Below are 25,839 nucleotides of genomic sequence, written 5' to 3' on the forward strand. Positions count from 1 at the left end.
TCATAGAATTGTACAGCTGGAAGGGACTCGTCACCTAGTACAATCCCCTAAAATTCAGGAATCACATCTCAAGTTTCGACAGGTGGGTATCTAACCTCTGCTTTTAAAATCCCCAATGTGAGGCGAGTTGGCTGTGACTATCATGAAGGGATACTGTACAGTGGTACCTCAGGTTACAGACGCTTCAGCTTACAGACTCCGCTAACCCAGAAATAGTACCTCAGGTTAAGAACTTTGCTTCAGGATGAGAACAGAAATTGTGTGGCGGTAGCAGCGGCAGCAGCAGGAGGCCCCATTAGCTAAAGTGGTGCTTCAGGTTAAGAACAGTTTCAGGTTAAGAACGGACCTCTGGAACGAATTAAGTTCTTAGCCCGAGGTACCACTGTACAGTGGTACCTCGCAAGACGAATGCCTCGCAAGACAAAAAACTCGCTAGACGAAAGGGTTTTTTGTTTTTTGAGCTGCTTCGCAAGACGATTTTCCCTATGGGCTTGCTTCGCAAGACGGAAACGTCTTGCAAGTTTGTTTCCTTTTTCTTAACACCGTTAATACAGTTGCGACTTGACTTCGAGGAGCAACTCATAGAACGCGGTGTGGTAGCCTTTTTTGAGGTTTTTAAAGACTTTGGTGATTTTTGAAGCTTTTCCAAAACTTTCCCGACACCGTGCTTCGCAAGACGAAAAAAATCGCAAGACGATAAAACTCGCGGAACGAATTAATTTCGTCTTGCGAGGCACCACTGTACTTCTGAATTTGCCACTACACTACTATATGGATGTGTTTGTGTGTATGTCAAAAAAAATATGATACAGCCTGGGCCTTCTCCAGGACCAAACATCTTGGCCCCTATGATTGGCAGGTGAGACTTGGTCGGTGGTGCCGCTTTCGGAGGATGCCTGGTTGCTGCTGCCTCGCGATGGGGCCTTTTTAGTGGTGGTTCCCCAGGTGTGGAATTTCTCTCCCTAACAAGGCGTGCCTCTCTCCATCATTGACTTTCAGCAAGAATTTCAGCAGGAACCCAGAATTCTGGGTTATTTGTGGGTCATATGAATTTTTTCATATTTTTTTCAAAATATAGTCCGGCCCTCCACAAGGTCTGAGGGACACTGGACTGGCCCCCTGCTGAATAAGTTTGCTGACGCCTGCACTATAGGGTCAGATAGAGGACAGTGGGGTGAATTTATGGAACTCAAGGGGGCGGCCGCCTCAAAACGTTAGGGAACCACTGGATTATGTATAGAATAGAATAGAATAGAATATCTTAAAAAGCAGAGAATCACCTTGCCAACAAAGGTCTGTACAGTGGTACCTCGCAAGACGAATGCCTTGCAAGACGAAAAACTTGCAAGACAAAAGAGTTTTTTGTTTTTTGAGTTGCTTCGCAAGACGAATTTCCCTATGGGCTTGCTTCGCAAGACGAAAAACGGAAAAAACGAAAACGTCTTGCAAGTTTGTTTCCTTTTTCTTAAAACTGTTAATACCCAGGGTGACTTCGAGGAGCAACTCATAGCATGCAGTGTGGTAGCCTTTTTTGAGGTTTTTGAAGACTTTGGTGATTTTGAAGACTTTGGGAAACCGTGCTTCGCAAGACGAAAAAATCGCAAGACGAAAAAACTTGCAGAACGAATTAATTTCGTCTTGCGAGGCACCACTGTATAGTTAAAGCTATGGTTTTCCCAGTAGTGATGTATGGAAGTGAGAGCTGATCGCCGAAGAATGGATGCTTTTGAATTCTGGTGCTGGAGGAGACTCTTGAGAGTCCCATGGACTGCAAGAAGATCAAACCTCTCCATTCTGAAGGAAATCAGCCCTGAGTGCTTGAGAAGACTCCCTGGAAAAGATCCTGATGTTGGGAAAGATTGAGGACACAAGGAGAAGGGGATGACAGAGGACGAGATGGTTGGACAGTGTTCTCGAAGCTACCAGCATGAGTTTGACCAAACTGCAGGAGAAAGTGGAAGACAGGAGTGCCTGGTGTGCTCTGGTCCAGGGGGTCACGAAGAGTCGGACACGACTAAACGACTAAACAACTCTCTCTCTATATATATATATATGTGTGTGTGTATATATATATATATAGTGTGTATATATACCTTATATATATGTATATAGTGTGTGTGTGTGTGTGTGTATACACACATATACTGTATGTACTTATACATAGAGTAAAGCTCATGGAAGGAAGAAGGGAGAGGTCCTTGGAAGCGAACCAGAGGCCTTGCGTGCAGAAAGCAGCAAGGGCGACCTCTTAGGCCACTGCAAGGCAGCGTGCCAGCCCCGACGCTCGCTCGCCGCGCAGCTCTTGCAATGGCCGCAGCCCAGCCTCGCCGAACCCTGGGACCCCTCCCCGAGCCGCGCGTTGCTTCCAGCGCGCCAAAGGCGCACACAAAAGAAAACACAGCGCAGCGGCATCAGCGGGAGGAGGAGAATCGGGAAGGCGGGAGGCAAGGCTTCGATGGGCGCCTCGCCCAGCCACTAGCGGCCGCGTTCTCTCCGCTCGCGGCCAATCGGCTTTGGGAGGAGGGGAGCCCCGGCCTCTCCTCCCGCTGAGCTTGGAGAGCGCGCGCGCGCAAGGGCGACTGGCCGGGCGGAGGCGGGGCGTCTGCCAGGGGGCCCCATGCGCCGTGTCATGGAGGCTCAGTGTGCGAGCGGCCATTGAAGGGAAAGGAGCTGCGTGTTTCGCAGGAGGAGGAGGAGGGATCGGGGGTGGGGGGGCTCTGGGCTGGGAGAGGAGCCGCGGCAGCAGCCTTAGCACCTGGGAGTTCCCAACTTTCATTTGCACTGGCTCCTTTGGGTTGATTTAGAGGAGGAGGGGTTCCTTCCTTTTTTATACATTTTCACCCCGTTTTGGGGGGGTCCCTTCCTTTGGGTAATTTTCTCTTTTTCGCGCTCCTCCCTCCACTTTTTTGTTTTTTTGGAGAGGGGCTTTTCCAAAGCAGGGCCGGCGCGCAAAGGCGGGAGGGCGATGGAGATGAAGAAGCGCATCAACCTGGAGATGAGGAACCGGGCGCCCGAGAAGGTGAGAACAAACTCCAAAATGAAAATTAAAAAAAAAAAAAATCCCTTAACCCTCCCCCCCCCCACGGAATATCCCAAACAGCTCTCCGCCTCCCCTTAATCCCTTTCTCTCTTTAAATGGTGGGTTTCCCTCCTCCACGCTGCCTTCTTGGCGAGGCGAAATCTCCATTGCGCTAAAAGTGCGCGATGATGGGCGCATTTGGAGAGGGCGCGTTGGACTCGATCGCGCTTATTTTTTTCGCCATGCTGGACTTCCTCTCCCGTTCTGCAAAAGGACAACTTGGGCTAATTTATCTCCTTTTTGTGGGGGGGCTGCGTATCCGATCCAATGCAAAGTCTCCCCAAAGGCGAGGTTTTATTTTTCAAATGGTGGCATCTGCTTGCTTTCGTGCTGGCGCCGGTTCCTTTCCACCCTCCCGGCGCTGCGCCTGGAAACCAGACCCCCATCTCCGCCCGGTTTGTCTGTCTCTCTCTCTGCCCCTCTAAAACGGGGGTTTGCGTGGCGAGCTTAAGTAAATTTGCCAACCGTGATTGAAAGAGGACATGGGGGGGTTAACTCTTCCGCTCCTGGCGCCGCCTTCTCCCCATGATGGGCGCAAAAGAAAAAGAAATAGAAATCTGGGTCATGCTTCGGTGCCATCTCTCCCCGCCCCAAAAGCGGTTAATTAAATATATATCTATGTACGTAACCGCCAAGCTAGGAGAGCGTGAATTCCCCCCCCCCCGGCAACGCGTAAGAAAAGAAAGTATTTCCGAATTAAAAGTTTTCCTCCCTCGCTTTCTTTGCATTAGTTAACTGCTCTTCCGTCAAATCTAGGTCACGCGTCCCCTTTCGCCGACGGTGGGGAAAAGGATCGGTCTTTGGCTGGGTTGTGGCTTTTTTTGCAAAACAAAACTAGGGAGGGCCCCTTTGTTCTGTTAACACCCCGAGGAAATATTCAGGAGAGCCCTTCTGGGAACCCCCCCTTTAAACTTTTTTTTTTAAAAAAATTCTGTTGTTTGAAGGGGGCATTTATTTATGCGAGTTTAACTTGGCTGCGTAGATTGCTTGCTTGATAAACAAGTCGCTGGGCTTACGCCGAATCCATCTTAGTCCAACTACGCAGATGCTTTTGGGCTTTCCTGTAGCCTTGCACAAAAAAGCGATGGGGGAGGATTCTATTTTTTTTTTTTAATGCTACCCGCGCCCTTTTTAAACGAGGCATTTTTGACGCACTAAGAACTGAAGCCTCGTCTTTATTTTTAATTATTCGTGTCTTGCCCAACCCTTTCCTCGGGTGCCGTTCTGCCCTGCTCTCGGAGAGAGAGCACATGGCTGGCGTCATATGCCCCCCCCCCCGGGCTCGCTTCCCTGTGCAAGCTCGCTCCCCTAATGGTTCCAGAAGATAAGGCGATTGCGTTGTGGCTGAGTCCCTTTTGCTCCGCGCTGGGGGTGGGTGGGTGGGGATGAGACAAAAGCGCCCGCCTTCTTCCCTCCGCCCTCTCTAAAAGCTAAGGTTCATGGCAGGAGTTCGCAGAGAACAGCCTTGCCAGAGAGGGAGGGAGAGAGAGGCTGGTAACTTCCTCCGCCCCATAATGTCTCTTCCGTGGAAGTGCTGGTGTCAAAAGAGTATTACAGGTAACGCTGCATGGCCTGGTTTGCTCCAAGCTCACTCCCAGCCACAGAGAAAGCAGCAAAGAGAACGGGATGTGGTGGCTGCCCCAAGCCATAAATGTACCCAAACTGGTTGCAAATATTTCCCCTTTTGTGCCTTCCGGTTCATAATGGATAGGGGCAGTCCTGGGTGTTACAGCCGCCCAAAAGGCTTGGCACAGAAGTCTCGGGTGTTTTCTTTGCTTGGATATGGGGCTGGGGGAAACCTCCTGGGTATAGAGGCTGGGGCTGGGGGAACTTGTTTTTTTAGATTTTCTCCCAGCTGCTTCTCACAAAATGTGTGTGGACTTTCTGAAGGGTTGCAGCGTTTGGGGCTTTTCAGTTTAGAGAAGAGGCAAGTAAGAGGTGACATGGTGGAATTGTATAGAATTATGCATAATGTTGAGGAAGTGGATAGGGAAAAGTTTTTCTCCCTATCGTGTGGACACCCTGTGAAGGTTCGGGACAGATAAAAGCATGCACGTTTTGTGAACTGCCCTGAGATCTTGCGATGAAGGGCTGCGCATATATCTAATAAATAATAAAGTAACAAGGACGTAGTTAAACTGTGGAACTCACTCCCACAGGAGGCAGTAATGGCCACCAGCACGGATGGCTTCAAATGAGGATTGGCAAGTTTTTGGAGAAGGATCAGGCTATGGGTGGCTATTAGCCATGCACAATCGGAGGCGGGGATGCTTCTGGAAGCCGCAGGAGGTGGGGGGAAGAGTGTTGCTTTTGTGCTTGATTCCCGCTTGCGGGCTTCCCACAGGCATCCAGTTGGCCATTGTGAGAACAGACTAGATGGGCAACTGGCCTGATGCAGCAGTCTCTTATGTTCTTATGAAATATGTCAAATTCAGTTGTTGTGAACAAAGATCACATTTTGCTTTCTGCTGGGGCTGGGGCAGCGGTGGCCTGGCTAAACTTCAGTTTATAATTCCACTGCCGTGTGTTGTTTCAAAGAGCAGAGTCAACCCCCTTGTGGCCTTTTCCAATTCCCTGCTGCTCAACTCACGACTCTCTGGCTCCAGCAGATGTTCCTGCATTTAGGTCAGGACAAACACTTGCTCTGTCTCGCCCCTTTTGCAGTTGATTGGCAGGAGGGAAAGTCTTCCTTCCCTTCCTCCCTGCTCCTTGCAGGTTAAGCCTTGAAGAGCTAACAGCTCCTGTGGCATTTAGTAATGCAAATCAACTCTGCATTGTTGAGAGTACTGTACTATAAAGACAAAAAGTAACGCAGGTGTTGTTTTAAACTTGACTAAATTGTGCATTTCTGGTTTCTTGAAGAGCGGTGGGTGGGAATGAATCAAGCTTGTTCCAAAAATGCTGTTGTCTCTTTTCAGTACAGTGGAACCACGGCTTGCGAACGTGATCCGTATGGGAGGCACGTTCGCAGCGCCGCGTCGGCCCACGTGCGTGATGCGATTCGGCGCTTCTGCACATGCGCAAGCGCCCAAACCCAGAAGTAACCCGTTCGGTACTTCCAGGTTTGGGCGCGCCTGTAACCCAAAAATGCGCAACCTGCAGCGATCGCAACCTGATGTAGCACTCGTTGCATGTACTTTGGCTAAATTTTATCCTCGAGTGGACCCACTGAAATTAATGAACTTGAGTCTTCATGGAGGAGAGGGTTGTTGATGGCTGCAAGTCATGATAGCTATGCTTCGCCTCCAGTCAGGCAGAAATGTTTCTGAATACCAGGAGGAGAGAGCACTCTTGTGCTCGGGTCCTGTTTGTGGGTTCGCATTTGGGGTATCTGGGTGAGTGGGATGCTGGGCTAGGATGCGCTGTAGGCCTGATCCAGAAGGCTCTTCTTTTGTTCTTAATTTCAACAGGTCTGTGAGTAAAGGTTAGTTGAGCAACACCCATAATATCTGTTCGAATGTGACAGGGAGCATAGGTCTTTCTTCAGCTTGAAGTTGACTTGTGTCCTGTTTTTGTAGGTGGCTGAGCTGGTTCTGGACAATTGCCGGTCTAGCAATGGCGAAATCGAAGGTCTGAATGACACATTTAAAGAGCTAGAGTTTCTCAGCATGGCCAACGTGGAGCTGTCATCGCTCGCCAAGCTCCCCACTTTGACTAAGCTTCGAAAGGTGAGTATTGACCAGAATGCAACAATGAGTTAGTTCTGTTTGGCCAGTGGGTTGCAAGCGCATAGGATTAGCTCCCTAAATCCTTGGGTATATTTAGCCCATTCCTGTTGAGCTCAGTTAGCAACACTGCTTGCATAGAAGGAGTGTGGGTCCTGTCGGCTCGTCTATGAATTTAGGTCTCTCCAGGCCTGCTCTTGATGCTATCCTAGCCTCCTTCAGCACAGTGCTGCTGGCTGCGGCTGGTGGGAGTTGTGGTCGAGGACATTTTGAGGACACTGTGTTGCACTCAATTGCATGTCTGTATTTTTGGGTGTTTTTCCAGGAAATATCCTTTTAAACATGTTTGCACACGACTTTTTCTTTTTCATTTATTTCATGAAAATTGTATACCACTTGATCGTGGAAAAAAATATTGCAGCAGTTTGCAGAAATTATCAACAGAAAAAAATAACAAGAATGTAATACTTTTGAAAAGTTAAGAACAGATTGAAACTCGCAGCAAAGGCAACTGCCTGATAGCAATGGGCAGAGGGTTCCAAGGTTTAAAGGGATTACATTTACCTTCATTGTTTCTTATATTCGTGTACATTCAAAAACAGCCCTGTGGAGGGGGGTTAAGCGGAGGCAGAACAACCTGCCCACTCCAGCAAGCTTCATGGCTGAGCAGAGATTGTTACAGTTAAGCTTGCAGGGAAATGATTGTATACTTGTAGGTTAGGTGCAAACTTGGATAATGATGCGAGGAAGATTTTTAGAACTGCTATTCTTGTCTGGCTCTGAAGAAGTCAAAATGCAATCAACCATCCTTAGATAGCATCTAAAAAAAAGGTTTGTTTAGATTCCTAGAGCTGCATGGTTTTACTAAAATACAGACATGGGAAAAGTTGGAAAACATCTGCCTAATCATATGATACTTTTCTGCACCGTAGCTGGAACTGAGTGATAATCTAATTTCCGGAGGCCTGGAAGTCCTGGCAGAGAGATGTCCGAATCTCACATACCTAAATCTGAGTGGTAATAAAATCAAAGATCTCAGCACTGTGGAAGCCCTTGTAAGTATAAAGCGGTATTTATACAAATTAGTCCCGATTTCGTAGTTACTCAGAAATCAGTGTTGCTGTGTCCACTGGAGTATACTCAAAGCTGGCAGCTTTGCGTAGGATTGCAGTGTTTAGAAGCCTGGAATAATTTCACCCCAGCATCGCTGGACAGGGTAACTAGATGGCATGACTGCATAATAGGCGTTGGTAAATGTTTCTCTCTTGTAACCAGGTATATAAAGGCACAAATCTCATAAGCTGAGTTTAAAGCACAATGCTAAAGGAAGTCGGCATAATTTATAAAGGACAGTCTAGATGTCTTTAGAGGTTCGTATTCTGGACATGAGACGGACAGATCAGCTTTAAGAAGGGTAGCTGCGACTATTTTGCATGTTGTTGCGCAGTTTGCATGGAGTGGTTAAATCAGTTTTGCCTCCATCAGACTGGAGCCTGGAACTTGTAACTCCACCTTTGTAGCAGAGCTCTTTTGCCAACAACTGTCTCCCTGCATGGATAAATTATTAAGAGCACTGAAGGAATGTATTGACTGCCTCTCCCTATGTAAACCCACCAGCACCCTGCAATCATCCTCTGAAGTCCTTCTTCATGTGGACCCTCCACGGTGGGTCCAGAGGGTGGCAACATGAGAACGGGCCTTTTCTGTGGTGGCTCCCCATTTGTGGAATGCTCTCCCCAGGAAGGCTCTCCTGGCACCTTTGTTGCATACCTTTAGATGCCAGGCAAAAACATTCCGCTTCTCCCAGACCTTTAGCTAAGTAATCAATCTATGGCCTTTAAGCTGTGTAGGGGGTTTAATTGTTTTTGTTCGTTACTATGGTATGTATTTTTGTGTTTTCATATTGCAAACTGCCCTGTGATGCTCTTATGAAGGGCAGTGTAGAAATTTAATAAATAATGATGGTAAATGTTGTAGAAGTGTTCAAAACAGAGTTATCTACCCAGAATCATGACTTAAATATATAAGGAAGTCTCTATATCTCTATTATTATCTTTCCTACTGGGTTGTGGAAACCACTATTCTGATAAATGCTTTTTATAGAGTAGAAGGCACTGGGGGTGAGTTTATAGGTCCAAGGGGGCAGTGGCCAATTTTTTTGGGGGAACCACTGTTCTAGCTCAGTGGTAGGGTTACAGTTAGAAAATTCACTGATGTTTGCCTTGCTTATGTTTGTAAGTCATGTCAGTTTGTGGAGATATGGGGGGGTGTATATAAAACAAAGCACAATCCAACCCACGCTTGCTTGGAAGTAAGTTAATTAGGGCTAATTCCTAGATTGCAGATGTAATGTTACAGACTGGGCTACCAACATTTGTGCAGAGTTGGCAGGCCTAATAACGAAGCATCTAAAGGAGTCGTTAAAAGGTGTTTTCTGTTGACGTAGAAATCTAATGTGTCGTTCTATTCTTTTCAGCAAAATCTTAAGAATTTGAAGAGTCTTGATTTATTTAACTGTGAGATCACAAACCTGGAGGATTACAGAGAAAGCGTGTTTGACTTGCTCCAGCAAATTACGTATCTTGACGGGTTTGATCAGGAGGATAACGAGGCCCCCGACTCAGAAGATGAAGAGGATGAAGGTAACTCTTTGTAAACATGTCTGGTGATCAGTTATTATATCCTTTCTAGGGTGGATGTCAAGTCACAGGCTTGGAGCAAATGGCATGTCAATTGTGTGGTTTAACATTCACTGTTCACACTATACTTTTTTATATATGTGCCAAAAAGACTTACAGTGCACCTAGCAGCAAAACGTAACTGTCACGTAAAGAATACATTTTGTTGTTTTTTTAAAAAAATTGTTTGCTATATATAACGTTGTACGAGCCACTCATATATTGGGTTTTGTTTCTAGAATCGCTGTTCTAACGTCTGGAAAAGAGCTAACATTTGATTGGATGTTGAACTGATCTATACATTCCAAAAAAAATGTACGTGTTATAGTCCTCCTGGGAGGAATGTTTTGAAAGGTTGCCCCCCCCCCAAAAAAACCCCCCACACACATAGGGATGAAGGCTAAACGAAAATCCTCCTTGATATGATAGCACAGGTGGGGACGTTCTTGAGCCTCCAAGCCTGCAAACAGCTGTGATGCATTCAGAAGTAGTCATGTCCCAGGAGGACTGTACCATGTGCTTGTTTTTTGAGTCTGTGGGTTTGAACCTGTAAATTCTTTGTCAGAAGTTGGAAGCACGTGCCATGTGCATCTCATTAGCGTTAGCTTTCCTTCAGATGGGGATGAAGATGAGGATGAAGAAGATGAGGACAAAGCTGGTCCCCCAGGAGAATATGAAGAGAATGACGAGGAAGACGACGATGGCTCAGACTTGGGGGAGGGTGAAGGTGAAGACGAGGAGGATGAGGAAGATGTGGGCCTCTCGTACTTAATGAAAGAAGAGATTCAGGTAAGTTTTATGCTCTTCCTCCCTCCCCTCTCAAGTTCCAAAACATTCAACCTAGATATTGGTGCATGCTGTGCAAAAAAGAGTATATTTTGTCCATGCCATGCTCCCATGGACAACACAGAAATCATGGAAATTGTATAAATGTGCCGGCATATATATTCTTGAAGCAAAAGCTGTGGTTTGAGATCTTGGACTCTAGCTTATTTTGCGAGAGAATGCTGCTGATGGGTCTGTTCAAAATAAATCAACCAAGCTGCGAATGACAGAAGACTAAAAGTAATGTTGCTTGGATTAGATCAGGGAACCTTAGGAAACAGGTAAAGATTCATCAGAGGAAGATGGAAATAAGTGCACAATTCCATGGCTGAGAAATTATCGTTATAGAACTCGGGGACTGTTGTTTTGCATTAAAAATGTACCCACATCTGAAAATGTACTTTATAGATCCCGACAGAACCAGTGATTTCTTTATTGGGGGCTCAGCGCCACAAATGGTGCAGATGTGTGAAGGGAATATGAATCCTAGTGGGAAATGAAATGGCTGAGGACAAGTTAGTGAGAAGTCCCAAGAGTACAAATTGAGAACAAGATAAGCAAATGAGCAGTGAAACACGAAGGCAAGATACTTGACTTGGTTCTGGCTATATGTCGCTGAGGTGCATGTCAAGGCAGGTCAAAGACACTGGCTATATTCTCCCTGCACACCAGAGAAATCCTGCAATTCAGTAGCAAACAGTTTGCCCATTGCGTATTATTTTTGTAATCAGCTTCACTAAATTGTAAAAATTTAAGAACATAAGACGAGCCGGCTGGATCAGGCCAATGGCCTATCTAGTCTCTTCTGTTGTGAAGACAGATGCAAAGAATTCATTCAGCTTCTACACAGATTCCTTGTCCTCCTTTACAACTCCTTTCACTCCCTTGTCAGCCAAGGGTCCAACTACCTCCCTAGAGGATTTCCTGCTACTAATATATTTAAAAAACTTATTATTGGTAGTTTTAATGTTTTTAGCAATATTTTCCTTTATCATCCCTTACTGTCTGCTTGCACTTTTATTTTTTATTTTTTGCCAAAGTTTGTGTTCCTTTTTATTCTCTACATTTGGACAAGACTTTGGTTTTTTGAAGGAAGCCTTCTTGCCTCTAAAAGCTTCTTTGACTGCTTGATGCCAGCATCTTGGTCCTTGTGGTACCTTTCCTGATCTGTGATACGCACCTCAGCTGAGTTTCTAATAGTGTGTTCTTAAACAACTCCCAAGCATTTTGGAATGAGTTGATCCTCTTGACTTAGCCGTTTTTGACTTTTGCCTTAGTTGAGCACAGAGAAATTTGGCGTTGCTTTTTATAGAATGCAACAGTCTGGGACTGCCATGTCTTGCAGCCTTATTAGAACGTGATTAGGAGCATTGGTTTCACTTTGTAAATCATACTGAACTTTTGAGACTATCAACTTCTTTCCCTCTTAAGGATGAAGAAGATGATGATGATTACGTAGAGGAAAAGGAGAATGAAGAAGAGGAAGGTAAGTTTCATATTCAATTGCATGTGAATAAAGTTACTTTTGAATTCTTAAAACAGCTGAAACTTCCTAATTTGGATCCTTCAGGCTTGAAGGAACTGCCTTCCATTGGAGGAAGGGGACATCTGAACCCAACATAAGTTGAATTTATACTTGGTTGATGTAAATCAGAGGAGGGGAGCCTTTGGCCCTTCAGAAGTTGTGAGGTTGCAACTCCCATCATCATCATCCCAGGCCATTGGCTATGCTAGCTGATGGGAGCTGAGAACATCTGAAGGACCATAGGTTTGCCATCTCTGCCTTAAATAGCTGATAATTTTTTTGCAACCTATATTTAGCTTTTATAAAGTTGCTACAGCTGGACTATATTTTTCTAAGGGGTTGTAAGTTGGTGCAATCAAATGGAAGTGTTAAATTAGTGTTTTCATTGCTGTAACATCCAGCTTTCATTCTATAATGTTTCCACAACAGAAGGGGATTTCTGGGAGAGTTTTCTGTGGTCCGCTAGAAATAGCCTCCTTTTATTACTGAAGTGCTTATCTTCCTGTACAGCAAAAGACAAGAGCTAGACTTCAATACATGACTCATTAGCCACATAAGACATTGCCCTGAAGACTTCATACATTCTCCCGTTGTCTGTCCAGATGATGCTGGAAAAACAGGGGTTATGCGGTTGTTTGGTACCTGACAGGTCACCATACAGCCAATGTCCCCCTTTTGAGGTTGTTTAGTTTTGTCTTGGGGTGTATCTACACTATAAACCAAAGCACCCACAGTGCCACCTGCATCCCTGTAGTGTGCTTAGCCTTAGCTTTAACATAAGTGAACATGTTCTTTTCCTTTTTGCAGTGGAAGGCGTCAGAGGGGAAAAGAGAAAACGTGCAGCAGAAGATGAGGGAGACGATGACGACGATTAAGTTGTAGGAAAAAAATAGGACCAGATGCATTTTTTGTTGCAGGATACGCAATAGCGATATGCAGACTTGTATGTCTCCATGTATCCTAGGTATCCCTACAGAAGATATTAATGTGTTAACTTTTTATAGGAAGTGTGTTTTTACTATTTTTGCCCTTTTTATCATTCCAACTAAGACATAATAGCCCACTCTGGATCATGTGCAGAGAGAACACTTTTCACCCCTTTTTAATCACTGAACCAGTTGTCTCCCCCCCCCCACCTCCCTAGAAACATTTTTCTCCAGATTCCCCCCCCCCTATTTTTATGTGAGCATGCTGTTAGTTCTAGTAACAGTTAAAGCAAAACATTTAACTAATTTAATCCAGACTTTTAAAGATTGTACACTGAATTAAGATCAACTGCAGTGCGATAATCCAGCTTTTCCTTAGAGAGGCTTATATATGAGGTGAACCAAAGGCTGCATGAAGTCAAGAATTTGGATAATAACAATTGGCTTATTTTAAAAGGGCATCTGAAGAATGCACAGACAGGTGAAGTCTTTGCTCTTCTGCTTTCTCATACACTTTATACACACACACACCTTTCCATTTAAATAATAATAATCTGTGTAACTATGGAAAGCATGGGATCAGCTCTCTTGAGTCTAACTTTTTCCATAAGAATGTAAGAAGAGATCTACAGAATCAGGCCCAAGGCCCATCCTGTTCTCGCTGTTGAGAAAAGACTCCCACAGGAGGCAGTGATGGCCACCAACCTGGGTGGCTTTCAAAGAGGGTTAGACAAATTCACAGAAGATATAAAGCTCTGTCCTACCTCCACTGTTGGAGACAGAATGCCTCTGTATGCCAGCTGTTGGGAATCACAAATGGGGAGAATGCTGTTCTGCTTGTGGGCTTCCCGTAGGCATTTGGTTCTCCCCTGAACTGGACTTGGCTTTGGCCCGATTGAGCAGAGCTCTTTGGAAAAGGCGAGACCCAAAACGCTTAAGAGAGAGAACAAAACCAACATTTCATATACACCCACACCAGTAACCTGGAAATGCTTACTTAAAAGTTCTTTCAAGTTTGCTGTTTCCTTTGTGTTATCTTTCTGATCATCATAAGATGGAAACAGGATTCATATTTCTGATGCAAATTCTAGACGCCTCCCCCCTCCCTTCGTTTTTATTTTTAAACCCTGGAGCTTTTCAGGCTTTCAATAAAATATATATATAGGAGAGGCACATTTCTTTATATGTCACCTTTCAAGGGAACAGTTGGCAGGTAGATAGACTAAGCCACGTGGCGAGGCCTAGAGCACAAAATTTGTGGTGGGGAGGGTGGGCAATCGGCTTACTTCTGGGAAAGGGTCACTGGAATGCCCTGCTGTTTCCCTGCCCTCGGTGAAGCTAGCAGTGAGGTTGGCTGTTGTCAAAAGGTGTCCTGAAAAGGGCTGTGGTGGATCAACCTTGCAATTGTCTGCATGCTAACCTTAAGCTGATGACAGGCCTGCAGTTGCTTCCCTTAGAAGTGCAGGTCGTGCTGTGGGAAAACATTTGGGCAAGAATCCTTCAGAAATTTGTTCACCGCACCCTGTCAGCAAAGCAAAGACAATGAGCCTCGTGCTGGCGACAAAACTGGTTTTTATGGATCTTCTTTGCAGATTGCTTTTTAACAACAAAAAACAGCAAACGGCATACTGGGCTCTTGAGAACTCCTGCAGTTCTTACTTAAATGATAGACTAACTTGGATTGTTAAATATTTTACCCAAATAGTAACACACAGCTGTATTCCAGAGATACTATTTTTTTATTATCTGTCCTGCTTAGAAGAAGCTGTCGCTAATGTGGTTTTAGATAAAAAGGGGTATTTTTACATAGATGGATTGGGAGTTGCCCCTCCCCTTACTACAGTTGCCTGTGAATATAAATAACACATTAGACACACGTTCTGACATGTTTAGTATGTGACATTGGACTCTTAAGTTTTGATGACACTGCATTTGAGAAGCTCTGCGAAACAGTATTTCTCTCCCCCGCCCCCAGAAATATTCACAGCTAACTCTAAAGAGGCATTTGAACAGAAGGAAATGCAAAAAGGCATTTTAATAGGAAGACTTGGATTTTTAAGAAAATGACTTAGCTGAAAGGACTTGGTAAAGCTTTATTCCAATCCTGTTACATTTTTGTATGAATGAATATTAGAAACCTTTAAAAAGCGTATACTGTTGTCCTGCTGGTTCTGTGTTTAAAAGCAGTTACTTTGTATTCACTCAGATTCCCCCTCACCTTTCCATATACCCTTTTGTTTTTAATTTAGTTAGGCTCAGCAAATAATAAAACCCTTCCATTACAAAGAGAGTATTTAAATGTTGGGTCTGGCTTGTACTAATTCATTGCACATGTAAGGTTTCCTGGCTATGGTACTATCTGAGCTGTGATTGACACCACAGAACTACTGAGCAGCCATCTTGACCCAATTCATCTCAATGGGAGTAGATTTCCTTATGCAGGGAATCTGCCTTCTGCTCCAGGTTCATATTTTAAAATTAGTGGTTGAGGGATCTCTCAAGTGTGCATCAAACTCCTGCACTGGTTCAAAAACATGAATGGCCGAATCAGTGATTTTTAGAAGATTTCCCCCCCCCCCAAGTTACCTTCAATGAATGACTACTACTAGTCTGTATTTGACCATTTAAAAGGCTGAAAGGTGGTTTTGTGTGTTATTTTTTTTACAGGAGTAAAATGAAACCAAGCGCACCAGCATGGTTATACATAGTATGTATTTCAATAGTTTTACATCTTCTCTAAGGATCTTTTATGTAGTAAACGTAACAACCAGCTAACTACATTGCCACAGTTTTGAGTTGTCAGCTTTAGTGTGTGAGCAAAATAGAACTTTTTATTATTTTTAAAACGGGTGGGGGGTGAGTATTACAGAGCCTCTGGATAACTTTTTTTTTTTTTTGCTTGGTGGGTTCTTTAATGAAAATACGTAAGGGTGGGTTTTATATTTTGTAGCAATTTTGTCCTATTTGGATGCTCTTTATATGGCAGTATGTATATAGTGTGTGCGATTCCTTTTCAAATTCTAAAGAGAGAGAAAAAAGACACAAACTTGGAGGTAATTGGTTTTTGTGCAACTGTGTTTTGGGAGGGGGGAGAAAAAGCCATGACAGTGTTAAATAAAACGAATACCTACAGCACACTTCTGACGGATTTTAGTTGTAACAGAATGTGAGTGTTCCTCCTGCCCTCCCCCCCCCCCCGTGTGATGTAAATTTTAAATTAAAGATTTTCAATCTGACAATGTGAGGATTTGTTATTGGGGGGGGTAGTCTGAACTTCTTGGAAGTAAAATTACTGTTTTGAAAACTTGGAAGGGAGGTGTGTATCAATCCTTATTTGAGAAGTTTCCTATATACCCCAGAGGGCCCAGATCTGTTGGCGTTTACCATAGTTACTTAGCCTGCAAACCCCTATAAAAGTATTCTGATGCTCTCTAGTCCAATCCCTGGCATCTCCAGGTAATAATAATAATAATAATTTTTATTTAAACCCCACCCTCCCCAGCCAAGGCCGGGCTCAGGGCAGCTAACAAGCAATAATAAAAACAAGTTGAATGAATACAACTTAAAAACGAAATTAAAATACATTAAAATATTGAAACATTAAAATATTAAAATGTAGCCTCATTGCAGGAGGAGAAAGGATAATAATAATAATAATAATAATAATAATAATAATAATAATAATTTATTTATACCCCACCCATCTGGCTGAGTTTCCCCAAGATCAAATTGGCTCCAAGCCAAAGGCCAGGCGGAAAGAAATCAGATCCTGCAGGGCCCTGGTCTCATGAGACAGAGCGTTCCACCAGGCCGGAGCCAGTGCTGAGAAGGCCCTGGCTCTGGTTGAAGGCAATCCAACTTCCTTAGGGCCCGGAACCACTAGGGTGTTGCTATTTATGGACCTTGAGGCTCTCCGTGGGGCATACCGGGAGAGGCGGTCCCGTAGGTACGAGGGTCCTAGGCCGTGAAGGTAGGGCTGGGGAAAAGATTGGTTATCCGAGAACATGGAATATACTGCCAGTTAGTGCAGGCAATACTAGATGGACTCAGTGCAAGGCAGCTTCCTATAAATTTGGAGAGCTGGAGTGCAAGAGATCCCACCACTGCTTTGACTAGTTTGCCCTATTGCCAACCTGCTATTGCAGTAGTCAAGATTCCTTATATTTAGCCCATATCAACCTTTGCATATACTAAGCCTACTTGATTTTGCCCTCTTCTGAATGTGGTGAGCACTGTTCCGGTCTTTGAAGAGCCCGATCCTACTTACCTTCAGTCTAATACTGGGGTCAGCAGACTTTTCCAGCAGGGGGCCGGTCCACTGTCCCTCAGACCTTGTGGGGGGTGAATTCCTATGCCCTACAAATAATCCAGAGATGCATTTTAAATAAAAGGACACATTCTACTCATGTAAAAACACCAGGCAGGCCCCACAAATAACCCAGAGGTGCATTTTAAATAAAAGGACACATTCTACTCATGTAAAAACCCGCTGATTCCTGGACCGTCCGCGGGCCGGATTGAGAAGGCGATTGACTGGGCCAGATCTGCCACCCAGGCCTTAGTTTGCCTACCCATGGTCTAATACATAGCCCAGTTCCTTCAACTTTTCCTCACAGGGCAGGCTTTCCAAACCCCTGAACCAGTAGCCCTAATTTGTCTATATACCTCCTCAGAAATGGCCACTGGGAAATAAATATAAAGGGTGTGGTGATGTACTGAGAAGACTATAGAAAAGACCACATGCAAGGATCACAGAAAAAGGAAATCTACAAGAAAAAAATTGACCATGTGGCTTGTCTCCTGTCAAGATATCTAAAAAGGTTTGCAGATCACCTTGGCCAGTGCAGGTCATTATTTTGCAATGGCAAATACTCTAGTTTCTGGAATTATTGTCAGCTCCCCTAATCATACACAACGTGTTTCTTTTGACTGGAGTGAAAAGAACTACTGGGAGAGATTTCCCCCAAGATATTTTCTTCTGCAGAGGAAATATTTGGGGTCATTAAGAGTCATTGCAGGGCTGTCGAAACCACTCTCAGATTTAGTGAACTACACTGCAAAGTTGTCTGCCATCCAAGCACAACCAACCTGGAACGGAAAGATAATGGATTGCAACCTATTTTTGAATACTGCATTGAAAAACTCGCAATGCAAAGAGAATTGCATACAAAACACGAGCAGAGTTTCATTCCCCCCACTCATTTCTACGGGCAGCCTCCACTTCCGCCCTGGGAATGGGGCATTTCAAAATGGCAGAGGAAAACCGGAAGCTCCGCGGCCAAGACTCCCTCAGAGAAGGCGGGAAGAAGACAGCGGCGAACACAAACAAACGCCGCTTCTCGCTCGGGGTTTCCCTCGGAGCGACCGCAGGGGTCGTGCGTCGCCGGGGATTGGCTGGCGCTTGTCGCAGTCTCCCTTTCCCTCCCGCCCCCTGTCCAATCCGAGCCTCGAGCGGCGCAGCTGGCTGTTGGCGGGGGAGGAAAGAGGCGTTGGAAGCTTCGAAGTGGCGCGCGAGGGAGAGCTAGCTTTTCCCGCGCATTTCCAACCGTCGTTACCTCAGGTGCCCTCGGGTTTTGTGTTATTTTTACCTCAGAATTGTCCCCTCGCCCGCCAGCCTCTTGAAGCAATCGCGGTTAACGGATGGCAGAAGGGGCGTTAGACACTTCTTTAAACAAGCAAAGCACCGCTTATTTTTATTACTACTGCGTGTTTCCCCCCCCCTAAGTACTGCTACATAAAAATGAGCTTTTAGCCCAAACCGCTGAAAAGGCGATCCTTCCATCCTGACTGAAAATAACTCCCTTTTTGATTGGGGCTTAAAACTAATCCTTACACACGTTTTAATTTTTGCTTTTTTAAAAAAATAGATCAATATAAGGAAATACACATTTCTAAGGAATTTGGATCCCTCATTAAAATGTTAACCTTTCATTTTTTACCTGTGCCTTTTAAAGGTTCCTACTATTCCTCTCTCGTTCTTCTCACCTGCTGTTTTGAGGATTATGGCCACTAGGGAAACGTTTGTCTTTGTCTTTTTTATGTTAATTTCTCCTTTTTACCACATTTCAGGTAAGGTTTTGTGCAGGCAAGTATCTTTAGAGGTAGAAATAGTTCATTAAGGGGAATAAATAACCTGAAAAAGTATCTAACCACAAGTCTTGCCAAGTGATGCAATTTAGTCATGAGTCACCCAGCTGTGAATAAATCACTGTTTCTCACTGTGAAAGTGAAAATTATGTGTCGACTAACCAGCCCAAACGCCATTATTTCAAAAAACCCACATTCTCAATATATTTAAATTAAGCTTGGAACTAAACATGTTTGTGACTGAGTTAAGTTCCATTGACATTCTGAGTTATATACATCAAATTGCTCTGCAATTTGTGCTTAACTTTGGATCATGCCCCTAATTTGCAAAAAAATAATAATCTGTGAGAGCGCAGAATGAAAATAGCAAGATATATTAAAAGATTTGAAGACTAAGTGGTACATTCTCAGAGCAACTGTTTAAAGTTGGCATACCTGTAATAAAATCAAAATGTCAACTGTTCAACTTTCAGCTATTTCATGTCAACCCTTCTTAAAAGGAGGATGATTCTGCTTTGATTCTTTAATCGATTCTGTATGAAGAAGTGTGTAAAGTCATCTTTCTTGCCATTGCCTTGTTAAATTGTGCAATTCTCCCCGTTTTTCCTTTCCTTAGGTAACTCGGTAAGATATCAGGTAAAAACCTCTTTCCTGTTCCTAGAAAGCAACAAGTTGTTTATTTTTTATGTGAGCGGGGGGGGGGGGTGAGATTGGAGAAATAAAAATTAGGAGCGCCCCATATTCAACTTGGAAGGGATCCAGAATGCCAGAGGAGCTAAGCTTAGACAAGATGTAATTTTCAGGAGTTAACGTCAGATCTTTTGGAGACAAATCCACCCCAAAAAGCTAGGTTGTCCAACAAGCCTGGCATTAGAAATCCGAAAGGCTCTTTGGCCTCCATGATGCATTATTTTCAGGGCTGCTGGTTGGGGCCCAAATTCATCTTGGCGTCCTTTTTTTAAAAAAAAATATTTACTGAAAGTTTTTAAGATATAACAAAAAAAAAAAAGGAAAAATAAACATGCAAAATGAAAAACAGTTAAAAACGCACGTTAATTTTCAATAACATAACTTCCATACACTTATTTCCTCGGACCTCCTCATACCTCCCTTCTTTGTATTCCAGTTCGATTTGTTAGTTCAGCAAATCCTTACCATTAAGCTTTTACCCATTTATAAACCTCCCCCCCCCCCCGTATCTCCTAAAGCATTACAGCTGGAAACCCCTTAGTTTCTATCCAACATCCTTCTAACATTAATTTTACAATATTTCTGTAAATAGTCTTTAAATTTCTTCCAGTCTTCTTTCACCAGCTCTTCTCCCTGGTTCATCTTGGCATCCTGGACCCGCTGCCTGGCTTGCTGAACTTCCCTCATCCTCAGGGATGGCATCATGTGCCATTTTGCCACCCGAGGCGAGAAGACGGGAAGCCAGGTGGGCTGGCTTTGTTCATCCTCTTGTTTGAGGCCATTTCAGTTACTATCCTTCTGGGTGTTCAAGATGAGTCATTTGGGAGTGGCCACCAAGACCATATAACAGGCATGTCCAAAGTCCGTTTCGGGGGCCTAATCCAGCCCGCCGGTCGGTTTAATCTGGCCCCTGTGGCAGTTTATTTCCTGGGGTAAAATCCAAAAAAAACTTCAACAACTTCAATCCTAAAAGAAGCTCCGCAACTCCAACCCTAAAAGAAGATTGATAACTTCAATCCTAAAAAAAAGCTCAAGAACTTTAGGGTAGAATCATAAATGTATGTATTATTTTAATGTTGTTAGCTGCTCTGAGCCTGGCTTCGGCTGGGGAAGGCGGGATATAAATAAAATTTATTATTATTATTATTATTATTAAAAAGCTCAAGAACTTTAATCCAGGTCAGCAACTTTGGTTGACCCTTCGGTTGGCCCCATGGCCCTTCACTTCATCAAATCTGGCCCTCTTTGAAAAAAGTTTGGACACCACTGCCATATAACATCAGTCCTGAAAGACCTACATTGGCTCCCAGTACGTTTCTGAGCACAGTTCAGAGTGTTGGTGCTGACCTTGAAAGCCCTAAAGAGCCTCAGCCCAGTATACCTGAAGGAGCGTCTCCACCCCCATCGTTCAGCCCGGACACTGAGGTCCAGCTCCGAAGGGCCTTCTGGCGGGTCCCTCACTGCAAGAAGTGAGGTTGCAGGGAACAAGGCAGAGGGCCGTCTCAGTGGTGGTGCCCGCCCTGTGGAATGCCCTCCCATCAGATGTCAAGGGGATAAACAACTATCTGAGTTTTAGAAGACACGGAAGTTTTTAATGCTTAACTTTTTATTATTTTTTTATATATGCTGGGAGCCGCCCAGAGTGACCGGGATAACCCAGCTAAATTTTCACCCAGCTAGGTGGAACGCTCTGTCACAAGAGACTAGGGCCCTGCAGGACCTGACATCCTTCCGCAGGGCCTGCAAGACAGAGCTGTTCCACCAGGCCTTTGGTCAGGGCGCAGCCTGACCCCCTCCTCTGGCAATCTGCACAAAATTTTGCTTGATGGTTGCCATTAATTTGATTTTAATTTGATTTAATTAATTTTATAATGAATGTTTTAGAATGTTGGACTATTTTGATTGTTGTTAGCTGCCCTGAGCCCAGCTTTGGCTGGGGAGGGCGGGATATAAATAAAATTTATTATTATTAATTATTATTATTATTAGATGGGCGGGGTATAAATAATAAATTAATGTTTGATGTTTTATCTTTTTTAATATAATGTTGGGAGCCGCCCAGAGTGGTTGGGGAAACCCAGCCAGATGTGCAGGGAATGTTGTTGTTGTTATTATTATTTATTGCTGCTCCCTCAGAAGATCAAGGATTATCTAGCGCACCTCTGCCAGCTGTATGAGAAGATCTTGACACTTTGGTTATAAACTAAAGTTAAGATAATAGGCAACACCCTCCTTATAATGTCTTTATTTCTTTTTTTGTTAATTGGCTTTATGGATGGCATTTCTCTATGGTTATCAGCTGCTTTGAACTGTTAGGAAAGCGGAGAATACATCTGTGAAAATCATTTTCAGCAAATTAAACAGCTACAAGAGGTTGTAACACTCCTATTCCAATTGTTTGGAGCAGTGCCTCTGATGCCTGAGATCACATCTTTTACGAGATACTGGCCTAGCAACAAGTATTATGACCTTGCATTGGTGTACCTGTTTTTTTCATTCTGTCCTACATGTTATCACCCCACCAACCTTACAACTGGACTGTAAGTAAATATGTCCATGTTAAAATTTGCCAAGACATCATGGTGACCTGATGTTTTAAGTAATTATGAAGTTGCTTATGATAAAGTTGTGAATTTTATTTTGTATCAGCCTTGGTCAGTAATGTATACAGATCTCTGAATTTAAGAAAGCGTTTATCATTTATGAGCCAGCAAACATATACTGTCAAAAGTTTTTAGCAATGTAAACACAGTATTTTACAAGTCCCTTTTATTGTGGTGTTTTGTTTGCTTGTTTAAGGCTAAACAAATGGATAAGTTTATCAGCGAATCCATGAAGGCACAAGAAGCTCAACCTGATATTATCATCATTCAAAAGCAATCAGGTATGAAATGTTTATCACCACCACAGATGTGCTTATAAATTATTGGTCAGCATTTCCCAAATAACAGTAATTTGCTGAATATATGTGTGTAGACTTCCAGCTATATATTTATGCTGGATCTGGCTGAAAACAACACACGTAAACAAGGTATTTGTTAGAAGCCTTGGGAATTTTTTTAAGGAACTTGCTAGTCCCTATGGTAATTGAGACATTGCTGAACCTAACATTGCTGAACCAGTGTCTTCACTAATACTTCCCGAATATATTGACTGCAGGGATATCTAAGAGATTATATTTCTTGAGTATAGCTTTAGTATTGCAGTTGTATTCCTGCAGAGACAGAAAACCTTTTTGTGTGATAACGAAGCAAAGTTGCAAGTGAAGAGAATCTCCACTGTCCCTAGTCCACATGAAATGAAGTGTTTCTGGAGCAGGTGATAGTGATGAGGTAGATTAGAAGAAGCTGGTACAACACCACCAGAGGAGGAATATCAGGAGAGGGGTACCTTAAATGACTTGTTTGGCAAGAAACTGGGCATATGTGGGTAGCAGGAACAGAGAATGAAGGTTTCGGAGGAAGAGCTGTGTTCCAAGAGGGATTATGGTACTCCAGGCTAGAACATTCATTGGCATGCAGCGTCCACACAAATAATATAAAGGTTACAAGGTTACAAAAGAGTAAGTAACCCCATTGAACTTTGTTGGACTTCTATTATATTAAAAGGTGCATGATAAACATCTCGTTATCATGGGAGAAGTTTGCTTTTACCAAAATGTTCCATTACACTTTTAAGCCAGGGGTTCCAAAACGGGTCTGTGAGCTTCATTCAGGTAGTCTTCTGCTTGTATAATGAATATTAATACTGATTTTTAATTGTATATTTATTGTGTATTTTGTTTCTTTTATTACAAAGCAATAAAAATACAATTAAAAATCATATAGCACTGAGCAAAACACATTACATTTCCTACAACAGGCAGAAAAATCATTAAGTGGTCCACCAGGACCCTCAGCAATTTTCAGGTAGTCCGTGCAGAAAAGAGTTCAGGAACCACTGCTTTAAGCCATTGCTGCTTTCATTCAGTTGCTTTTAAAGTAGGATTCAGAGTAATATGTCCTTAGAAACAGGCTTTTGTTCACATTAATTTCTTTCAGTAGAGGCACCATTTGGATCATATACCCCCCAGGCTGTTCAAGAATCAAATGAAGTGGTGTCAAAAATTCTTAGCGATTTGCAGCCCAGCAAACCAGTGCTTTGGAAGCAGTTAATGTGGCAGGTAAATCATGATATAAAGAGCTTGTTCACATTGGAGCTTACTACGTGTTTATAGCTGTTTTGTGTTCTCATTTAATTTGTGTAGTACACATGATGTTACCCTCAAACACCAGTCTCATTGCTGTCTCCTGTAAATTCGAGTTTACCCAATTCAGGGATAATACAATCAACTTCAGGAAATTGGGCTTCAAACTACTCCACTAGGGGCGGCAGACAGTTTTGGTGGGTGAGTGGGTCAGTCACTTTCTGCCACACCCGTTTCAACACCTGTGACTTCCTCGGTTCTTTTGTTTCTTTTTTGGCCATGCTCATCACTATTTGTGGTGTGCTTCTGGACAGAGAAGCATGGCCTTGCAACACACACACACACGCGCACACACACTTCTTTGGATCCCTCAGATTTGAACAAAACAAAAAAAACTGCAGAAATGTGCATTGGGAATTTACCATTGCCTAACTGCTTTTGCACACTTACTGGGTGGGGAATTTTATTTTTAAGTTGTATGCCACCATCTGTGAACATGCCCTGTTAGTAGTTAATTGGCATAAGAGAATCGACCAATTAGAAGGCAAGGAGAAACACAAAAGGGAGGCCTGCTGGTATGAACTACTCCAGTCTAATAAAATACAGGGATTGACAACTAAATAAAATCACATGTGGGCAGGCCAAAATGAGGAGAAATGATCACATACAGAACTGGGATTGATTTGGCTCTTTTATATGCCATTTCCCCTGTTGAGCTTCAAGCTCTGCCCCTATGTGAGAAGGAGTACTAGAGACCCTAGAGCCTGACTAAGGCTTTGTTCCATATTTTCCCACAGGGAGAAATAGGAGTCGGGGGTCTCAGTTTCTATCTTTCCAATGATCTAACAAGCATAGTGGCCTAGGAGGTGCAGAGTATGTGTCTGAGCTATTCTTATACAATCTTTCAAACTTAAGCATTTATGGATGTTTTACTCAAGTCATGGTTGGCATTTTGCAGAGGAAGAAGCGTTGGACACATAACAAAAGGGGGAAAAAACCTTCCAGTAAAAGAAGGGGAAGATTTAGAAAGCATTTGGAAAGAAGTACAAAACCAAGGTTTGCAGACAGACAGGACTGGATTCCCAGAAGGTTCAAAAGGCAAGAATGTAGGATCAGAAACATACAGAATAGCGAAGACAAAATTCAGAAAGCCATAGACCAGAAAGAAATTCTTAGATGTGTAAGAAGTACCTATGTTGGTGAGAAGGAATCTAAATCACAGGCAACTTCCACACATTCCAATGAACGTAAAAGAAGAAAAGCCAATGAAGTCATCACTTATAATGTCAAGGAAGGACAACTCTTAGGACTAAACGGAAGAAGAACAAGAAGAAGAAGATCAACATACCCAGGGAAGCCACACTTGGTTTCTTCAAAACCCTTTGATAGCTATAGTTCTTCCTACAGTTTGTCTTCTTATTTTACCCCAGATAGCTCCCAGAGTACATTATCAAGAAGAATGAAGAGAAACGTTTCCAGTTTTCATAAAAAAGAAGGTAGTTTTGAGGATACATTTTTGATCAACACAAAGGAACAGAAAATAAGAGAGGGAGAAATGGGAGCAGTTCCAAAGAAAAGAGAAGCCAGAGAAACACAGTCGGTCAGAAACGTAAGTCTTAAACTGAAAACCTTAAAATCTCAAGAGAAATTATCTAACATGGTAGACCGTCTGTCAGACCCATCCAATAACATGTCAAAAGATGAAAAACTCACCTACATGCATGAACTCCTAGATGAATTAAAGTTATTCATTAAGCTGTTGGAGCAGCAAATACTACTACAATCACTAAATAACATTGTTTATTCAACCACAGTTTCTGGCTCGCAAAAGTAGAGAGCTCTAATATTGCTGAATTTAAAAACGTGTTGCTATTTTGTTACATAAAAATTCTGATAATACGTTTAGTAATTTTATTTTGGCTTAATTAGTCTTTAAATCATAATGTTGGTTTATAGCTCATATTAGAAAAAGTTTTTGGATAAACGACTGAAAAAATACTAAAATAATTCCTAATAAATGACATTACTTTGGAAAATACTCCTTGTAAGAAAGATGCACCATGACAGTAGTCATAGGAGAAGGAATAATAAAATTGTAGAGGTGGAAGATACCCCAGGGGTCCTCTAGTCCAAATCTCTGCAATGCAGAAATCTCAACTAGATCATCCATGACAGATG

The 25,839-nt window shown here is 43.2% G+C and overlaps 1 protein-coding gene and 2 long non-coding RNA genes across 4 annotated transcripts in view; 2 read left to right on the forward strand and 1 right to left on the reverse strand.

Annotated features, from left to right (window-relative positions):
* LOC310694344 overlaps window positions 1–25,560 on the forward strand; it is an 81,176-nt gene extending 55,616 nt beyond the window's left edge. Inside the window, exons 2-7 of the long non-coding RNA XR_014519604.1 lie at window positions 17,261–18,258; window positions 18,653–18,767; window positions 19,402–19,421; window positions 21,612–22,359; window positions 23,516–23,637; window positions 24,620–25,560. This is a non-coding gene — a long non-coding RNA (uncharacterized lncRNA). The remainder of the gene's footprint in view (window positions 1–17,260; window positions 18,259–18,652; window positions 18,768–19,401; window positions 19,422–21,611; window positions 22,360–23,515; window positions 23,638–24,619) is intronic.
* ANP32E (acidic nuclear phosphoprotein 32 family member E) lies at window positions 2,571–15,934 on the forward strand. 2 transcript variants are annotated; one of them, XM_083477376.1, is made up of 7 exons: window positions 2,571–3,019; window positions 6,598–6,747; window positions 7,677–7,799; window positions 9,221–9,386; window positions 10,039–10,211; window positions 11,679–11,733; window positions 12,580–15,934. In XM_083477376.1, exons 1-7 carry the CDS (start codon window positions 2,966–2,968, stop codon window positions 12,645–12,647), a joined length of 789 nt encoding a protein of 262 aa, XP_083333502.1. In that variant the 5' UTR covers window positions 2,571–2,965; the 3' UTR covers window positions 12,648–15,934. The 2 variants fall into 2 exon arrangements, with proteins under 2 accessions (XP_083333502.1, XP_083333503.1); XM_083477377.1 differs by lacking the exon at window positions 2,571–3,019 and adding an exon at window positions 4,539–4,636.
* On the reverse strand, window positions 18,414–20,624 carry LOC310694392. The gene is made up of 2 exons (XR_014519653.1): window positions 20,140–20,624; window positions 18,414–19,442 (listed from the first exon to the last, which is right to left on the reverse strand). It is a non-coding gene; the product is annotated as an uncharacterized lncRNA (long non-coding RNA).
* Window positions 25,561–25,839: the final 279 nt, after the last annotated feature.

The sequence above is a fragment of the Podarcis liolepis genome (assembly GCF_965112155.1).
Source record: "Podarcis liolepis genome assembly, chromosome: 15".
In the NCBI taxonomy this organism is placed as follows: Eukaryota; Metazoa; Chordata; class Lepidosauria; order Squamata; family Lacertidae; genus Podarcis; species Podarcis liolepis.